The sequence below is a fragment of the Notolepis coatsorum genome (genome assembly GCF_963971535.1).
Source record: "Notolepis coatsorum genome assembly, chromosome: 1".
NCBI lineage: Eukaryota > Metazoa > Chordata > Actinopteri > Aulopiformes > Paralepididae > Notolepis > Notolepis coatsorum.
This window is the reverse complement of record NC_140165.1, coordinates 56,302,121-56,322,678: the sequence shown is the minus strand read 5'-3', so window position 1 is coordinate 56,322,678 and position 20,558 is coordinate 56,302,121. Positions and strand designations below refer to the sequence as shown.

Sequence of the window (20,558 nt, the reverse complement as noted above, 5' to 3'; positions counted from 1 at the left end):
GAACTGGTTCCATATCCTGAGTGTTGATTTGACAATGATATTTTTAGAGTAGGGAGAGGTGGGAAAAGGTAGAGGTGCGTGAGCCAGAGCAGCCAGTGAGGCAGGGCTGGAAGAAGAGGATTCCAAAAGCAACCATACAGGGGATGAAGGTGTGTCTTCAAACCTTGCCCAATGTTGTAGTGCTCTAAAGTTGGCTGCCCAATAATAGAATTTAAAATTGGGCAGAGCCATCCCTCCCAGAGGCTTTGGTCTTTGTAGGAGGGCTTTACCGAGCCTAGGGACTCTCCTATTCCAGATGAACTGCGACACCAAACTGTCAATTTTCTGGAAGAATGCTTGTGTGAGAAAGATGGGTAAACATTGAAAAAGGTATGAGAATTTTGGCAGGGAGTTCATTTTAACTGAGTTGACTCGTGCCGTTAAGGACAGGGGTAATAGCGACCATCGTTCAAAGTCTTTATGCAGTTTGCTTAACAAAGGGGAGAAGTTAGATTTAAATAAATCCTTAAATTTGTCTGTGAAACGAATGCCAAGATATGTGAAGCCAAGTGGGGAAATTTTAAAGGGTAAAGTATGTAAGGGGTAATTTCGACCTTCAGCATTCAGAGGGAATAGCTCACTTTTATCTAAGTTTAGTTTATATCCTGATATTGCACCGAATGAACTGAAAACATCAAGGGCAGCTGGAATAGAGACAGAGAGATTCGATACATATAAAAGCAAGTCATCCGCATAAAGTGAAGTCTTCTGTTCGATGCCAAACCTATGAATACCAGTTATGTTAGGATTTGATCTGAGAGCAATGGCCAATGGTTCTATTGCGATATTAAATAATAAGGGACTCAAATTGCAGCCTTGCCGAGTAGAGCGAAAGAGAGGGAAATATTCAGAATGTGTGTTGTTGGTTCTGACTGAGGCTATAGGGGAGGTATAAAGCAGTTTCACCCAAGTGATAAATGTTTTACCCAAGCCAAATCTCTCCATGGTGTAGAATAGGTAGCTCCACTCCACCCGGTCAAAAGCCTTCTCGGCATCTAGTGAGATCACAGCTTCTGATATTGAGGAAGAAGAGGGATTATACATGATATTAAGAAGCCGTCTAGTGTTAAAAGAAGAGTACCGGTTTTTTATGAATCCAGTCTGATCTGGGGAAATAATAGAGGGTAGTACCGATTCTAAGCGCATAGATAGTAGTTTGGAAAGAAGCTTTAAATCCACGGATAGCAAACTTATAGGACGGTAGCTCCCACATAGGAGAGGGTCTCTGTTCTTCTTCAAGATTAAGGAAATTGTGGCCTGAGTGAGTGTATGGGGCAATTTAAAACAGCAGAAGGATTCATTGTACATATCAATAAGAAGTGGCGCCAATTTGCCAAAAAACTTCCTATAGAATTCAATTGGGTAACCATCGGGGCCTGGGCATTTACCTGCCTGCATGTTGTGAGCAGCCTCTTCAATCTCCTCTATTGTGATAGGCTCCTCCAGTTTCACCGCTGAGTCGGAGTCAACTTTAGGAATATCAAGAGAGTCAAAAAAGTTGCTAAAGGCAGACGGGTCAGTGGGTTGTTCTGCAGCATAGAGAGATGAGTAGAAGTTTTTAAATTGTTCATTAATTTCTTTGGGATCTGTAGTTCTGCCTGTTGAAGTTTGGATTTGTGGTATTTGATGCGAAGCTGATGCCTGTCTTAATTGATGAGCTAATAGTTTATTCGCCTTATCTCCGTGTTCATAGTAATTGTATCTGGATTTGAATAGTAATTTTTCGGTATGGGTGGTAGTCAGAGTATCGAATTCTGCTTGTAACAATAGGCGTTCCTTATATAAATCAGGTGATGGAGCGATAGAGTAAACGTTGTCAATCTGAGTGATCTGTTTGGTTAAATTATCTAATTTCTTCTTTCTGGCTCTAGTCTCATAAGTGCAGTAAGAAATAATTTCCCCCCTTAAGTATGCTTTCAGTGTCTCCCATAGTAAGGAAGCTGAGATCCCAGGCGTCTTATTGATATCCAAAAAAAAATCTATCTGCTTGGAAATAAAAGTAACAAAATCTTCGTTCGATAACAAACTAGTATTCAGTCGCCAGGGTGGTCGGGTGTTATCACATCCCCTAATTTGCAGTTCCATTAGAACTGGAGAGTGGTCCGATATGACAATAGCATCATATGAGCAAGATAATACTGATGAGATGAGCCGATTGTCGATCAAGAAATAATCAATACGAGTGAAGGTGTGATGAACATGAGAGAAGAATGAGTATGCTCTGCTAGATGGGTTGTGAAAACGCCAAGGGTCTGAAAGTGAAAACTCTTCCATAAAAGATTGAATGGTTTTAGCAGAGCTTGAAAGTACTGCATTTCTGTTAGATGAGCGATCCAATGATGGATTAAGCCAGCAATTGAAGTCCCCTCCTAATATCAGATAATGTGTGGAGAGGTCGGGTATCGAAGAGAACACAGATCTAAAAAATGAGCTATTGTCCCAGTTAGGGCCGTAGATATTAAGCATAATCACTGGGGTGCCACAGAGCTTTCCAGTTACCAGCACAAATCTACCATTTGGGTCAGAGAGAACATCTGAGCAAATAAAATTTATTGATTTGTGGATTAAAATTGCCACACCTCTAGCTCTGCTCTGAAATGATGAGTGGTACACTTGGCCAACCCATCGTTTACGTAGTCTGGTATAATCAGATAGCTTGAAATGAGTTTCCTGAAGGAAAGCTATATGAACCCCCAAATTCTGAAGATGCCCCAGTACTTTACTACGTTTGATTGGCTGATTTAAGCCCTTACAATTCCAACTAGTAAATTTGACCACTCCTCCAATCTGCTGTGAGGTTTTAGGTTGAGTCATAGACTGGTGTTGAGTGTACAATGAGTAACATCGAAAAGTATGTCCTAATAGTATTTTTTTTGTGCAGTGGCCAAGTCATAGAAAAAGCAACAACAGTATAAACATCGCACAAAAAGAACTGTAAATATAAACAAACCCTTCCCTCCCCCCTCCCCCTCCCTCCCATGCTGATGCGTCTCCTCGAATTGGACGCGCGCATAACCCACTATTACTAACTCTAAAGATAAACACCACCCCTTCCGTGGTTAAGTGACAAATGTTAATATTGTGAAATATCGTAGTCCCAAAATGAAATAGTCTGTATATGCTCAGTCATATGGACATGAATTATGAACTTGCCGTTCAGCTGATGGTTACAGTCTGGGGAACCGCTTTTCTGAGTTTAGTGTTTATGAAAGTCGAGGCGGCGGCCGGGTCTTCAAACGTGTGCGTTGAACCACTCGGCAGAGTGATTTTCAGAACCGCAGGAAACATCAGCCCAAACTTGATACCAGGACAGGCATGGAGTTCACGTTTCACTCCTCCAAACGCAGCCCTCTTCTTGGAAACAGCGACGGTGTAATCAGGGAAAATAGAGAGCCTTTTGCCTTGGAAGAGTAGAGGGGTGTCACGGGAGGTCGCGCTGGCCCGACGGCGTGAATATTAAAGGCAACCAACTTGTGTTCGGCTTTTCTCTGATTGGCCGCGCCCCCACGCGCAGGCAAGCGCAGCCGTCCCACGTCCCAAATGAAATCCAAAGAGCAAGCGCGGCAGCGCGGCAGCGCGGGCAACCAACTTCTGTAGTGTTGGGCTGCTGTTCCAACGCACTTGTGTTGGGCTGTGGTAGCAGTGGAGCGTGGAGCGCTGCTGACTGATTATTATGTTTCGCGTTTTTAACAACCAACGGTAGATTCACTCGTCACTGTACATGTATAAACAAAGCCCATACAGTTATGAAATAATAAACACTGTTAGGACTCGCAATAATAAACACTGTTACGACTATATATATACTAGACTAGACTAGACACATAGCCATAATTTAAGATATAGTTTATGTATTCGCAAATATGAGAGCTCTGTCATTGAAGTGGGTGGTGGCAGTGTAACAACGTTCACCCTGATGTAAAGTAGCGATTTTTATTGTTTTGTCATGACAACCCAATTACATAATCCAACATATGTGTAAAGAAACAACATATTCCAGTTAACGGAATATTTTTTAATGATTCATTACGGTATAAATTAGGTTAACTAGAGCCAGCGGGGCAATGCGGTTGTTCATTCACCGGCTTCAGTGCGCCGCCCGCGGCTTGACTCGGTTCAGCGTTCACCCTGATGTAAAGTAGCGATTTTTATTGTTTTGTCATGACAACCCAATTACATAATCCAACATATGTGTAAAGAAACAACATATTCCAGTTAACGGAATATTTTTTAATGATTCATTACGGTATAAATTAGGTTAACTAGAGCCAGCGGGGCAATGCGGTTGTTCATTCACCGGCTTCAGTGCGCCGCCCGCGGCTTGACTCGGTTCAGCGTTCACCCTGATGTAAAGTAGCGATTTTTATTGTTTTGTCATGACAACCCAATTACATAATCCAACATATGTGTAAAGAAACAACATATTCCAGTTAACGGAATATTTTTTAATGATTCATTACGGTATAAATTAGGTTAACTAGAGCCAGCGGGGCAATGCGGTTGTTCATTCACCGGCTTCAGTGCGCCGCCCGCGGCTTGACTAGGTTCAGCGTTCACCCAGATGTAAAGTAGCGATTTTTATTGTTTTGTCATGACAACCCAATTACATAATCCAACATATGTGTAAAGAAACAACATATTCCAGTTAACGGAATATTTTTTAATGATTCATTACGGTATAAATTAGGTTAACTAGAGCCAGCGGGGCAATGCGGTTGTTCATTCACCGGCTTCAGTGCGCCGCCCGCGGCTTGACTAGGTTCAGCGTTCACCCAGATGTAAAGTAGCGATTTTTATTGTTTTGTCATGACAACCCAATTACATAATCCAACATATGTGTAAAGAAACAACATATTCCAGTTAACGGAATATTTTTTAATGATTCATTACGGTATAAATTAGGTTAACTGGAGCTGTGGAAACTATTATCTTAAATTATGGCTATGTGTCTAATATGGCTGTCTCAAACACAAGGACCTGGGGGAGCCTCATGCGCATGCGCGGCTCTCTGCCGCGACTCTCTTGTCTCTCTTGTCTCTCTTGCCGCAAGGCCGCGTGCTAGTGGATTGATTGATTGGCCGTGTGGCCAATCAGAGAAACGCTGAACGAAAAGCTGAACACAAGTTGGTTGCCTTTAATATTCACGCGGCCCGACGTAGGATTTCGTTCCGGAGATGAAAGAAGTGGACCCTGATGATGAGCGGACGAGGCGTCTCTCCCTCTTTGGGTTTAGCCCGCAAAGTGCGATGGGCTCTGTCGAGTAGGGGCTCATCATCCAGGCCCAGTAGGTTCTTGAGTAGGCGGCCAATGAATTCCGTTGGCCGCGGACCCTCCGAGCCCTCAGGTATCCCCACGAGTCGAAGGTTGTTCCTCCTCGATCTCCCCTCTAGGTCCTCACATTTGTCGGTTAGTAATTGCACCTGTGACGTGAGCTCCTTAACAGTGGAGTCAAGCGAGGAGAGCTGGTCACTGTGGTCGCTCGTCACACGTTCCAACTCGCAGATAGTTTGCCCGTGTTCATTTATTTTCAGCAGCAATGGTTCAGTAATATTCACCAGCTCCGTGCGCACTGCAAGGATTTCAGCTCTCAGGTTAGTTGCCGATGAGTCAATTCTGCCACAAATATCTTCCTTCAGCGAGTTCAGCATTGATTGTAAGGCCCCTAGATCAAAGGCGCTGCCGCTGGTCATGTTAGCAGCTGGCGCGTGCGGTGGGGGTGGCCCGGGTGGCTGATCAAAGATTGTTTGTTGTCCTGCACGCGTCGTCCTTAATTTGGGTTTAACAGGACCCATGGACGATTTAAAGTGTCGAAAAGTCTGCCTGACTGGTAGATGAACATACGTTGTCCAGTGTCCAAAGTCCAAAAAGAAAAAACGTAGTTAAAGGACTATTTATAATTGAAGTTTGTCACAAACCGGCGGAGCGGCGAAAAGCACGTCTTACATGCTCGGTGTTATGTACGAGTTCGACCATGCAGCATTTCTGTCTTTAATTAGGGTTGACAATTCCTGAGAAAACCAGGGTATTATATCTTTAATGCAGACTTTTTTAAAAGGAGCATGTTTGTCAACTAATAAATTAAATGTTTTTATTTAAATGAAAGTAAATCAGCGTCCCTGTCCTGGTGTCACCCCCCCCAGCTCCGCGCGCGCCCACCAACTGGCGTCTGGGGAAGCTGCTGGGCCAGGGAGCCTTCGGTCGGGTCTTCCTCTGCTACGACGCTGACACCGGACGGGAACTGGCCGTCAAACAGGTCCAGTTTGACCCGGAGAGCCCCGAGACCAGCAAGGTGAGACCTGGGATGGGTGTTGAGGCCGAGCGGCTGCAGGGGGGAGGGTTGTCTGGGGATGTAGGGGCTGCACTCACAGAGAAACTATCTTACTGTTGCCATAGTGGCCGTAATGGCTGTCGGGACGGATTTCAATATTCTATTCATAAAAACAAAAAAAAAGTATTGTCCCTACTGCGTCTATTCTTTTACTAACGGATTTCCAGTTCCGCGTTCACGTTCTGCAATCTGATTGGCCACTGACGTTTCTGGTGCGATCTGATTGGCCACTGACGTTTCTGGTCATGTGACATGTGTGCCCAATCGCGTGACGCGCCCATTTCTGCCTCGAACAGCAGCAAACTACCTAACGCTTAGTTTATCACTGGTTAAGCTTAGGCGACTCTTTTGAAGTTGGTTATGGTTAGAGTTTGGAATCAGGGCTGGCGTTCTATCGCCCTGCTCTAAGACAAACTCTAACCTTACCAACTTCTAAAGAGTGCCTAAGCTTAACCGGTGGCAGAACTTGCCGTCACACGATTGGCGCGACCAGAAACGTCAGTGGCCAATCAGAGCGCAGAACGCGAACGCGGAACTGGAAATCCGTTAGTAAAAGAATTCAGGCGTCCCTACTAGCAGCTTAATAAAATAAAAAGAAGAATGAATGAAAAAAGATGTGGTTTAAACGGAAAGCTGTGAGGCTTTAATTCATACAAAGTATGAAAACATTATTATTTTATTCTTAGGCTTATTCTCTTGCATTGGTGACAAGCGCAATCTCCGCTGCGCCACCCAGCCGCCCATTCTTAGGCTTATTTTATTCTTTATTCTTAGGCAATCCATTGTTATTCTTTTTCGTGATTTGTTTGTCTACCTAAATGTTTACTGTGAGCGATTTTTGTAGTGCCAAATTTCCCTCGGGAGGATTAAAGTATTTCTATTCTATTCTTTATTTTTTTTTTATTTAATTTTTTTATCCTCTCTTTCTCAGATTTTTCTCTGTTTTCTCCCCGTCCCAATTTAGTCGTTGTGCCAATTCCCCCCCTCCCCTACCTGGTTGTTGTGCGCATGTTCTCCTACTGGTCGGTACAAGGGAACCCTGAAGTCATCCGCACGCTTCCTCCAACACGCGCAGCGACAGCCAGTGACTCTTTTTTCACCTGGCAGCGAGGACTCTCACTGGTGAAGTGTAACGCGTGGGAGGTCACGCTGCCTTCATCAAGTCCTGCCTCCGCTGAGCAAGCACCCAGACCTGATTTGTAGGCGTCGCTGTCCACAACGCCAGATTCCCACCCATGACTTGCCCTCCCCCTAACCCAGCCAAACGGGTTAGTATAGCGATCAGCCCAAGCCCCAAGCAATGCTGACTCCGGGAGTTGAGTTTCTATTCTATTCTAAAAGGTACCTTGAAAAGACACCCAGCCCTACGATTAGCCATAGAAAAGCAATGTGGCAAATATTGTCATATTGTGAAACTTGAAAATGTGTACAAATATTGTGATATGACATTTTGGCCTCAACATACACATTCGTACGTGGATGTGAGTGGATGAATATGTGAGTGGATGAAATTTGTTTACAAATCTAACCCTAACTAACCTCACTGTCATGCACTTGTCCTAATAAACTAACCTACACTGTAACACTCAACACTTTGATGAACATTGTTACTCAGCTGATAGACTTGTGCCCTTCCTGATGACTTGTCGTACAGAACTTGTAAGTCGCTTTGGATAAAAGCGTCAGCTAAATGACTAAATGTAAATGAATAATGTGAGTGGATGAATATGTGATGTGGATGGATGGAGGCTGTGTAGATGAACTGGGCATCTGCTCTGTGATCTACATGACATGTTTTAAAGTTGTATTATTTAATCTCTTCGAATGGGTACATTTTAGCACTACGAAGCGCTATATCTCATTAGAAAACGTTTCCTTTTTGGCCTGGACTACGCGTATATAAAAAAAAAAAAAAAAAAAAAAACTGAATGGACGTCCTGTAAGTTATTGTATGTCTGAGAGTTGGTGTAGACTGGAATGGTCAGAGCCTACTGGAGATATCTTTGTTCTAAGTCCTAACTCAATGAATCATCAGGGGAGCTGCCCATGTGACGGCCCTAATGGCTCCATCTGGTGTGTGTGTGTGTGTGTAGGAGGTGAGTGCACTTGAGTGTGAGATCCAGCTGCTGAAGAACCTGTGCCACGAGCGCATCGTTCAGTACTATGGCTGCCTGCGGGACTCCATGGAGCGGACGCTCTCCATCTTCATGGAGTACATGCCTGGGGTGAGTGATGTTGAGACCTTCATGGAGTACATGCCTGGGGTGAGTGGATACAGATGTAGATATTTAGAAGCTTCTATTTCCGATAACGAATGCCAATTCCCTTCCTGGTTGAGGAGGAGGTTGTAGACTGCCTTACTGTCAGTCTGGGGAGGGTGTAGACTACCCTACTGTCGGTCTGGGGAGGGTGTAGACTACCCTGCTGTCGGTCTGGGGAGGGTGTAGACTACCCTGCTGTCGGTCTGGGGAGGGTGTAGACTACCCTGCTGTCTGTCTGGGGAGGGTGTAGACTACCCTGCTGTCTGTCTGGGGAGGGTGTAGACTACCCTGCTGTCGGTCTGGGGAGGGTGTAGACTACCCTGCTGTCGGTCTGGGGAGGGTGTAGACTACCCTACTGTCGGTCTGGGGAGGGTGTAGACTGCCCTACTGTCGGTCTGGGGAGGGTGTAGACTACCCTGCTGTCGGTCTGGGTAGGGTGTAGACTACCCTGCTGTTGGTCTGGGGAGGGTGTAGACTACCCTACTGTCGGTCTGGGGAGGATGTAGACTACCCTGCTGTCGGTCTGGGGAGGGTGTAGACTACCCTGCTGTCGGTCTGGGGAGGGTGTAGACTACCCTGCTGTCGGTCTGGGGAGGGTGTAGACTACCCTACTGTCGGTCTAGGGAGGATGTAGACTACCCTGCTGTCGGTCTGGGGAGGGTGTAGACTACCCTGCTGTAGTACTTCTCAACATTTCTGCTGCCAAGGCACCCCTGTGTTCAATAAAATATTCCAGGGCACCCCTACATACGATAAAGACTTTTCCCGTCCTGTCTTTTTTGCTACAATGATGACAAAAGTGCTTGCTTTCAAAATAATGTTTATTTAAGAAACCGGGAAACACATTTGTGTGTATATGCACGCTATATAATGCATTATCAACAGGTGTTTCAGGTCTAAATTGCTTAGTACTGTTGACATTACACTGCTTGTAGTAGTAAATCAAATGGCATATTTCTATAAAATTACAGAAAATTATCACTAAAGTGCTATCTGTTGCAGCTGCACACTTTTCCATAAAAATAGCATATTTGGATAAGTGTGACCATTTCTCAAACTGAAAATCATGTATTTTTTTTTAAATACAGAAAATGATCACTAAAGTGCTATCTATTGCAGCTGCACTGTTCTCCATAGAAATAGCATATTTGGATAAGTTTGACCATTTCTCAAAAACAGAAAATCATGTATTTTTTTTAAATACAGAAAAGGATCACCAAGTTACCATTTCTCAAAAAATATAAATAAATACAGAAAATAAGCACTCGTTCACTCAGTGGACATTTCTAGCTCAATGTGAGGTCTGCTGCTGCTGGCTAATAATACGGTCAATACGTGGGGAGATCTTTGACAAGGCAACACGCATGTCATCCTCAAGGCTCAACTTGGCCCTATATTTTGTTTTCAGAGCTGTCATGGATGAAAAGCCAGCTGCACACAGATATGTGGTGCTGAATGGTATCAACACCTTAACTGCTGCATCATGAGATACTTGGTACTCAGCACCACACTCTGAAACTATCTCTCCAGGTGGTATCAGATGAGATTTCAATGAGTTCTTCCAAGAGTTTGGATCGAGATGTGTCAGGAAGCTAGAGTAACTTGGTGATCCTTTTCTGTGTTTTATTAAATAATGATTTTCAGATTTTGAGAAATGGTCAAACTTATCCAAATATTGTATTTTCATGGAAAACAGTGCAGCTGCAACAGATAGAACTTTAGTGATAATTTTCTGTAATACAAAAAGAATAAAAAAAAAAAGAAAAAGAAAAAAAAGGCACCCCTGGCAGCTCTCTGCCGCGGCACCCCTGTTGAGAACCGCTGGTGTAGACTACCCTACTGTCGGTCTGGGGAGGGTGTAGACCACCCTGCTGTCGGTGTGGGGAGGGTGTAGACTACCCTACTGTCGGTCTGGGGAGGGTGTAGACTACCCTGCTGTCGGCCTGGGGAGGGTGTAGATACCCTACTGTCGTTCTGGGGAGGATGTAGACTACCACATGCCTCCTCTGATACAGTCGACTGTAGCTTATTTTCACCGGACAGCGAGGGGTTTCACTGGGAGAGCGTAACGCTCGCAGAAGTTCACACCATCTCCCCCAGATCCCCAGTAGGAGTCGCTATTGCAACGACCGGGACTCAATATCCCACCGGCTTCTCACCCGTGAGCACTGCCAATTGTGCGGGTGGTTGGCGAGTGCTTGGACCTCTACAGCCGGGCCCTGGTCTCTAAACTCTTGATCGTCGTCTCAGGGCTCCATCAAGGACCAGCTGAAGTCGTACGGGGCGCTGACGGAGAATGTGACGCGCCGCTACACCCGGCAGATCCTGGAGGGCGTCTCCTACCTGCACAGCAACATGATCGTCCACCGGGACATTAAAGGTGAGGGTGATGGACATATACGCCCCACTACAGCTCCCCCTCTAGACTCTTATTGGTCGTTAGCCCTGTGTATACGCCCCACTACAGCTCCCTCTAGACTCTTATTGGTCGTTAGCCCTGTGTATACGCCCCACTACAGCTCCCCCTCTAGACTCTTATTGGTCATTAGCCCTGTGTATACGCCCCACTACAGCTCCCTCTAGACTCTTATTGGTCGTTAGCCCTGTGTATACGCCCCACTACAGCTCCCTCTAGACTCTTATTGGTCGTTAGCCCTGTGTATACGCCCCACTACAGCTCCCTCTAGACTCTTATTGGTCGTTAGCCCTGTGTATATGGCCCACTACAGCTCCCTCTAGACTTATTGGTCGTTAGCCCTGTGTATACGCCCCACTACAGCTCCCCTTCTAGACTCTTATTGGTCGTTAGCCCTGTGTATACGCCCCACTACAGCTCCCCCTCTAGACTCTTATTGGTCGTTAGCCCTGTGTATACATCTAATATATATACCTGTGTATATACACCCCACTACTCCATATTTATAGTAGAGGCGCCAATTTCCAACAGTTGGGGGTCCCTGCAGGAAGAGGTGGTCGCCAGCAGTGTTAATTTAGTTTTAGTCTTAGTCATGTGTCAAATGCTCCTTTTTCGTTTTCATCATATGTAGTCACCTTCATTTATTTTTCGTTTAGTCAATTTTAGTCAACTACAGGTCTGAGCATTTTAGTCTTAGTCAGTTTTAGTCTCGATTTTGTCTTTTTTGTTTTAGTCTAGATTTAGTCGCAGAAAACGGATGACATTTTTGTCTAGTCAAAACCCTATCAGCTGATTCACAATAAGTTCCGTATAAGGCTAGTAGCCCAATAGTAACCAAACATTCCTTGAAATGGTCAATAGATTCAGAAATAGTCAGACATGGAATCAATGGAGCATATTCTGATTTAAATAGCCTTTTTTTTTTTTTTTTACCAACAAAGCAACAATAGGATAGTGTAAATACACAGTACACACTGATTGCAATTCTCACTGGGACCTACTGTACAAATTTCACACACGTACAGTTCCCCCCTCCCACCCCACCCACCTACTCAACCCACCCCACCTACCAACCTCCTACCTAGTACCTACCAACCTCCTCCAATGTACAGTTTCTTCGTCAAATGTATATACTCTCTTTTTTTAGACTCTTTTTGTATCACAAACAGTACTGTATTTGTAAATCTGGTATGTCATAAATGTATAGATGTAGCAGTACTGTCTGTCTGTATGTCATGTATGTCATATATGTTATGATGAATTGAAAATGGGGGACCCTGATGTAAACAAGACGAAAGTCTTTCTCTGGTCTGCAACCCCTTAAAGGGGAACTCCAACATTTTGGGAAATTAGCTTATTTAACATCTTCCCTGGAGTTAGACAAGAAGATACATACCTTTTTTGTCTCTGTGCGTGCATTTAGCTTTGGGAATAGACGCTCCGTTAGCATAGCTTAGCTTCATCACTGGAAGTGAGGCAGATCCGTAGCCTTACAGTGCCTTACAGTGTATTGCAAGGTCTGACATTGACCAAACTTGATATGCATGACATTGGTGGGCTCTAGGTCAACTCCTGAAAAGGGGGTCAATGTCAGACCTTGCAATCAAAAGTTAGGGGGCGCACTGAAATTATGGCAAGGGTTATTAGCCCCCTAACTTTTGATTGCAAAGTCTGACATTGACCCCCTTTTCAGGAGTTGACCTAGAGCCCACCAAGGTCATGCATATCAAGTTTGGTCAATGTCAGACCTTGCAATACACTGTAAGGCACTGTAAGGCTACGGATCTGCTTCACTTCCAGTGATGAAGCTAAGCTATGCTAACGGAGCGTCTATTCCCAAAGCTAAATGCACGCACACAGACAAAAAAGGTATGTATCTTCTTGTCTAACTCCAGGGAAGATGTTAAATAAGCAAATTTCCCAAAATGTTGGAGTTCCCCTTTAACACTATGACGACCGGCGGGGCCCGGCGATTTAGGCCTCAGAGGACAGCAGAAAGTAAACAAACCGATGTACTTTCTAAGAGCTTTATATATCATTTATAGTATTGCTATCTGTCCATTCTCATTGTCACTTGAGTGCATAAACCGTGCCTTCATAATGGCTTAAAGAAAATAAAATCCATCGGTTGGTTGTCATTTTATAGCGTCGTGAATATAAGGTTTATCGCACTTTTTGTCTCTAAAACAAACTGCCTAGCATCCAGAGTATTACAGAGCATCTATGGATGAAATGGGGGCGGCGGGGAACGCCGATTACTATTATTGATTACCAATACAGTGTGCGTTCAATATAGCATTTTCATTGACCGATCACGTTACGTTATAAAACAATGTCCAATCCAGCTGTAATTTGGGGTAATATTATCCTACCGTCAGGCCATGTGATCGCCGGCAGCATTTCCTCACCAGTCATCGGATTCTGGTAGATCGATATGCACATTGGCTAATCATAAATCCCATTATTCCACGCTGAAAAAACCGCTCGTCAAGCTGATCCAAGATGGAGGATGTTCGGCTGGGATCAAGGAACTATGATACGCCCACAGAACTGTACTTTTATTTTTTTTTTTAATTCACATAATGATACTGCAGTGGAGCGATGGCGCCCCTAAGCGGGTCTGGCCGGTACTGCATGTTTCGAAAATCAAATATGTGAAAAGATGCTGGTAGTGGATCGGGTACCTAAGAAGCGTTATAAATATGGAATAAAACAATAACAACTCGTCACGTATATACTCGTGGCTCTGGTCCACAACGCTCTTTTTCAAAACACGTATATACTCGTTCTCGGACGGCATAGTGCAATTGTGTGTATTGAGCTGTACTGTATTGCAATCTGTTAATATAGTCAAGTTAGACCGCGCTCTCAAGTTCTGACACTGGGTGCTGTAGTCCCATAAAGTTGAGTATATCAAAAAGCAGGGTAGCCGGACCAGCACTCTCAGGTTCAATGTTTTTAATGGCAGCCTGAATAGGAAACAGACATGTGTCCTTCTTCAGTGATATGGCTAGCCGGAAATGCTGAAATAATAATGTGAATTATTCTAAAAGTTATAATTATTTTGTCTCATCTTGTTTTAGTCAACATAAATTAAGAGAATTCGTCATGGTTTTTGTAAAGTACATTTTTGTGTCCTCAGATGTAGTCAACGATCATGCATAAATAATTTAGTCACGTTAGTGTCACATGATCTACATTAACACTTTGACTGCCGGGAAACGCTGTACAGCGTCATTCCCGGCCATGCTCAAGTTGCCGGAGGACGCTGTACAGCGTCCTTATATCAATATTTCAAAAATCTGTGATCGGATTCATATTTCCCCTCCGCTGGCCTGAGATCCACCAGGAGGGCCCACTGAGCTCTCTGGCGGTTCAGGAGCGCCATCTGGTGGCCGATCGGCGCAATCGCCAAACAGGAAGTGCTATGGAGGTTGTGCTGGTCGGCCATATTACTTCCGGGCACTCTGTTTGGCTCCCGGGACTCGATCTCGACACAATACATAGCGATCGATTGCCAATAACTCGATAAACAACATGATTTGGACATATATACTATTATACAAGCTGGAAATGGACCCGATATTTCTACATACCATAATAGGAATATTTCTGCTCCACGCTCATCGCCCAACGGCCCGAGGAAGCTACGGTTAGTTTCAGCGTTATTTTTTAACGTGTTCGATACAAACTGCTCTGATTATCATATCACCCACACTAGATGAATCATCTAACGTTGGCCACGGAATTATAAACGACCCCCCCCCCCCATCTGGTCAACATCAGATGATAAGTAGTAACTTCTAGAAGCACGTCCATTTGAAATTTTTTATCTCGCGCAGATTGCTATCAAACTGTATACAATCATCAATATAATGCATTTAGGGCTATAAATCACGTTCTGGAGAAAGCTGCAGAAAACGATAAAAACATACTTATACTTTAGACCAGGGGTAGGCAACCCTAGGCACGCATGCCTGCATAGGCACGCGGGGGCATTTGCATAGGCACAGGGGGCAGCAGTAAGAATTTTAAAAAAAGAAAAGAAAAAAAGTATAATTATTATTTTTATTTTTTTTTGCTTTGAAATATTATAGTGAAATATTTTGCACTGTTGTCGCATTTATCTGGTTGAAATCCTCCCACAGGTTCTTTTTACTACCACATATTTAATTGAGACCCTTTATTTGTTTATTATTTCAATTTAGCTGGAAATACATTGCTACATCATTCAGTAACATTTGCAGAGCCTTATAACAAAAACATTATTACGGTCACCATTGTGACCAGTGGGATTAATCAACACATTTTATTATTTATTTTTCTATTTCATTGAACATTGCACATGTTAAAAGCCATTTTTTTACTCAAAATGTGAGTATTACCAAGTCAACTTGTGTTCTTAAAACAATGACAATAAACATAGTTTTATTAGGTTGAAATAATGTGGTTGTGTACTTATTTTTCTGTTAACTTATTATGGATTGAAAACCTTAATGCACAGTAACTGAACTCAATATTTTTAAGTTCTGGTAACTTATTATTATTATTTCTTTTACAGTGTAGTCTTGCAATCAATCAAAACTTATTTACACGATATACCTCACATTCACCCTCCATTCACATCCTGGTGTTCTCCTGGTGTTCTCCATTAGGCCTGTAGGTGGAGCTATGACAGCACACGTACAGTACACACACCGATGGTGTGTGATGTGTCAAAAAATGAATGGGCAAATGTGAGTGAAATGGTCGCACTGTATGCAGCTGTTTGTTTGCATTGCATTCCCCCCCCCCCCAACTCAGATTTAGGGTTGATACAACCATCATAATAATATTGTTAATAATAACAATAACAATAATGATGTAATAATGTAAAAATTATCATTATAAATACCTGATTATGAGGGAAAAAAAATTACGATGCATGGAATATTGTTGAGGCACACTAGTTACAACTATATTTCAAACAGGCACTCCATGTCAAAAAGGTTGCTGACCCCTGCTTTAGACCGTATTTTAGTATGAATATGTGAATGAAAAAGTATAACGTTGCTACACCCTGAACAATAGATACTTGATGTTGAATGGGCCATAGTAATGTCAATTTAGCAATACAATTTAAAAAGTTATAGCCCTGCAAAGAAGGGGAACTTCTCCATAGACAAATAGAGCTGGCGTGGGATGGTTTATTAAGAATATAAGCCTGGCGACCAAAGTGTTAACAATAGGGGTGTTTATTGATTTAAAAAAGGCATTTGATACCTTAGATCATAATATTCTAATTTCTAAATTACGTTCATATGGTGTGAGAGGAATGGTTCTAGAATGGTTGAGTAGTTATCTCCACAATAGGCAACAATATGTGCAGTTGGCAGATGTCAAATCTGAGCTCATGAAAATTTAATGTGGGGTACCGCAAGGTTCGGTTTTGGGGCCCAAACTCTTTCTTTTATATATTAATGATATTTGTGATGTTTCAAAACTATTACAGTTTGTCTTGTTTGCTGATGATACAAATTTGTTTTGCTCTGGAAATAATTTAAAGGAACTAGCTGAATATATTGTGTATGAAATGACAAAGCTAAAGAAATGGTTTGATGTAAATAAGCTATCACTGAATCTGAAAAAAACAAAATTTATGATTTTTGGCAATCGAAAACTAGATGAAAATATAGTACTGACCATAGATGGAGTTGATATAGAGAGAGTTAATGAATTTCGTTTTCTTGGTGTGATTATGGATGATAAATTAACATGGAAATCGCACATAGCACACGTTAAAAAAAATATGTCCAAGAGTATTTTTGTTATGAATAAAGTAAAGGATGTGTTAGAGTATGAGGCAATGAGAACACTCTACTGTTCACTCATCTCACCTTATATCAGTTATTGTGTTGAAGTATGGGGGAATACTTATGGGACCAATATAAAACCATTATATATACTGGGGCTGTAAGAATCACACATAAAGTGAGTTATCGAGAACACACAAATACATTATTTATTAAATCTAGAATAATTAAACTTGAAGACATGGTTAAGTTTCAAACAATGTTAATTATGTTTAGGGCAAGAAATAATACACTGCCAGAAAAACTACAAAATCTTTTTCATTTAGAAAGTGAGTTTAGTAGGAGAAAATACAATTTTAAACATCAGTTTGCACGTACCACACTTAAACAGATGTGTCCTTCAGTTATTGGTAGGGATGGGTATCGTTAGGATTTTATCGATACTACTACTCTTATCGATACTGCTTAACGGTTCGGTACTTTATCGATACTCTTATCGGTTCTTTTTGGTTATTTTTTTGCAAGAAAAAAAGACAATTAATTAAGAACAGAATCAACATTGCTTTATTATTTATAAATACAACTTTATAAATAAGTATTATAAATAAATATAATTTCTTCAGCAACAGCAGCAGCAATGTTCTTTTATATATCTTTATAAATAAATATAATAAATTAATATAATTTCTTCAGCAACAGCAGCAACAATGTTTTAAATGTGTCTGACTCTGAATTATAGACTTTTTATAATAAACAACAAATGCAAAAGGCTAACAGAACTGTGACACTCGTTCACCCTATCCTCTGTCATCCTTCCTCTAGCTGCTAGGGAGAAAGGACTTTGGGTGGTGGAGGGAGGTAGAGGGAGGATGTGTGGTGGCCCTGGGCTCACTGGGCTGGGACATAGTGGCTGACGCCTCAGCTTGACGATCTATAAAAAGTTTAGATTGTAGTATTTGTAGCTAAACAATTGTTTTGTTTATTAGCCTATTTGTAATAATTCGTTATTAGCCTAGGCAACTCCGTATCTTGGCTTACGGCTGCAGTGGATGCAGATGGAACACTGCGCGCAAGGCAGTCGAATACGCGCATTTCTGCACACTAATATCATGTTTTGCCAACAGATGTTTTGATAAATTGATTTGCTCGTATTGCCACCCTTACTGGCAAATGTTTTGTTGCACTTGTGGCAACGTGCATTGTCGGCATTGACCCTTGTAAAGTATATCCATACTTTAGAACGCTTCGCTCTATCCGCCATGATCACGACTCAGTGCATGCAGAGCTGCTGTCTGTGTGCAGCGCGCTATAGCACGGGGCGTCGGGGACAGAACTTTCATTAAGGAGTACCCGTATGTAGTACCCGTATGTCTATGTGTAGCACTAGCGAGCGACTCGCGAGGAGTGTGTGTAATAATTGACTCGCTGGCTGCGGCTCGCTTCTCGTGCAGAGACAGAGAGAGGATCGTTCGCAACTTTTAAATAATAATAATAATAATAATAATTTCTCTAGAGTATCGATAGCAGTACCGAGGACGTCTGAGCTTATAAATACTCCGGTATTTTCTAATATAGTACCGGTTCCCGTTTAAAACCGGGGTCCGGGGGGCATCCCTAGTTATTGGTGTAAAGATGTGGAATTCTCTCCATAGCGAGCTTAAGGGATGTAAGTGTTTATCAATTCAAAAAATATTATAAAAAAATATATATATTTAGTCTGTATGAAAATCAAATGTGATCTGAATAGTGAGATTTTTTTTTTCTCTTTTTTTTTAATTCTTTATTCTTTATTATTATTATTATTTAATTTTTTCTTGTTTAACTGTGGATTGTGTGTTTCTTGTATAATGGTATAAATTATTATTTGTGCAAATTAGGTTGTACGCCGACCATTAAGTAAATACTTGTTTAGTTTAGGAATAAGGGGCAGGTAACTATAAGATTTATTCTTCTTCCTGCTCCTTTTGTCCATGGAATGATAATTATGATTGTGTAATGAAGAAACTCTGATTGTATGATTCTATGTGGCAAATAAATACTCTGAATCTGAATCTATAAACCGTCCCTTCAATATGCCTTAAATAGGGCGGCTACGTGGTGCAGTGGGCAAGGCGCTCCACATTGCTTTCAGTTTAGCTGGTCGTCCGTACTAATACACATTGGCAGTATTAGGGGGTGGGAAACTGATGGGTGGGGATCGGCCGTTGTGGACAGCGACTCCTACAGGTCGGTTGGTGCGCCTGCGCAGTAGAATCAGAAAGCGATTGGGGCGGCGCCCCTCCAAAGCGCAGACCCCTCACGCTGAAAGATCGCGCCGCGCAGGTGAAAAGATGCGACGGCTGCTACCTCGGGTATCGGAGGGGACTCGTACTATGTATGGCTTCGTCCACATTGCAGCCGGCTTGTGGGAGGCAAGAAACAGCGTTCGAGACAGGGGAGGGTTGAATTGGATGATACGAAATTGGGATGGGAGAAAAATAGAAAATGGGAGAAAAAGTGGATAAAAAAAAAATATATATATGCCTTAAATAAAATAAAATTCCATCAATACGTTCCCATTTTATAGTGTCGTGAATATGAACGTTATACCGCAATGTTCTGGGGTATTTCCTGGAAGGCGAGATACAGGGTGCTAAGCTAATAACGTTAAATCGAATGGCGTTTCGGCTATATACAAGCTAGAGCTAAAACTCAAAATGCATATTATCGGTATCATGGTCCACCATGAATGCATGAAAGGGGGGGCGGGGGACGTCGTTTCTGATTATTGATTACCAATAACTGCATTAGCCTCATTCGATGATCGGCTGGTTGGCTATCAAAGCAAGGCCCGATCGGGCTGTAATTTACGTGAAAAAGCTCTTACCGTGGGCCGGTTGGATCCCAAAAAGGATTTCCCAGTTATCGATCGCCATCTGGTAGATCGATATGTCCATTGGCTGATGTTATATTCCTTTACTGCATACTGAATTCAGCGTCCCAAAAAGTATTCCAGGCTACATGCTACAGGCATAGCTTCAGGCTAACAAAAAAGTCCACCCACGATGAAAAAAAAAAACACCGGTCTGTAACAGGGAACACTGCATTATCGAGACGCCGCCCCTACGGGGATCTGGCCGGTAATGCACTTTTCCAAATCCCAAGAGTAGGGTAAATCTGCAGTGCCGCTCGGTGACATTGAGTAGGATATTACAATGGAATAAAAGCCAAAACAACCTTACCATGTATACATACGTGGTTGGCCCTCAAGCGTTGGATCCGAAACACGTATATACGTGCACGGTTGGCCACGAATGTGTTAATGTCTGAAGGAGTCGACAGAAGGCTTCTTGTCCTCTGCGAAAGCATGCAATTGGTCCACTGATGGATACATGTTGAAATGTGTCTAGTCTAGTGTAGGGATGGGCATTTTAAAGAAAAATCCAGATCGATTGATCGCATGCTATACTCGATTGATCATGTATTACTCGAAAAGTATATATATATATATTTTTTTTCTTTATTGCAGGAAAAATAGTACATACATTTACAATCGTCAATATTATACATTTTCCATATTTTCTTCTTTTCTTCCCCTTTCATTTCCCCTTCCCCTCCCTCATACCCACCCCATCCCCCCCACACCGAGGTTGTTGAAGACACATCTGCAAAACATCCAAACATACAGCATAGATGCTACTGGGAAAGGAAAACAAAAAAGAAAACCAAAAAACAATAATAGT

At 42.5% G+C, this 20,558-nt stretch overlaps 1 protein-coding gene across 1 annotated transcript in view; it reads left to right on the top strand.

Moving 5' to 3' along the window:
• map3k2 (mitogen-activated protein kinase kinase kinase 2) overlaps positions 1-20,558 on the top strand; it is a 69,787-nt gene that overhangs the window by 35,239 nt on the left and 13,990 nt on the right. Inside the window, exons 13-15 of the mRNA XM_084332315.1 lie at positions 6,180-6,328; positions 8,461-8,592; positions 10,879-11,008. Coding sequence (XP_084188441.1) covers positions 6,180-6,328; positions 8,461-8,592; positions 10,879-11,008 — 411 coding nt within the window. The remainder of the gene's footprint in view (positions 1-6,179; positions 6,329-8,460; positions 8,593-10,878; positions 11,009-20,558) is intronic.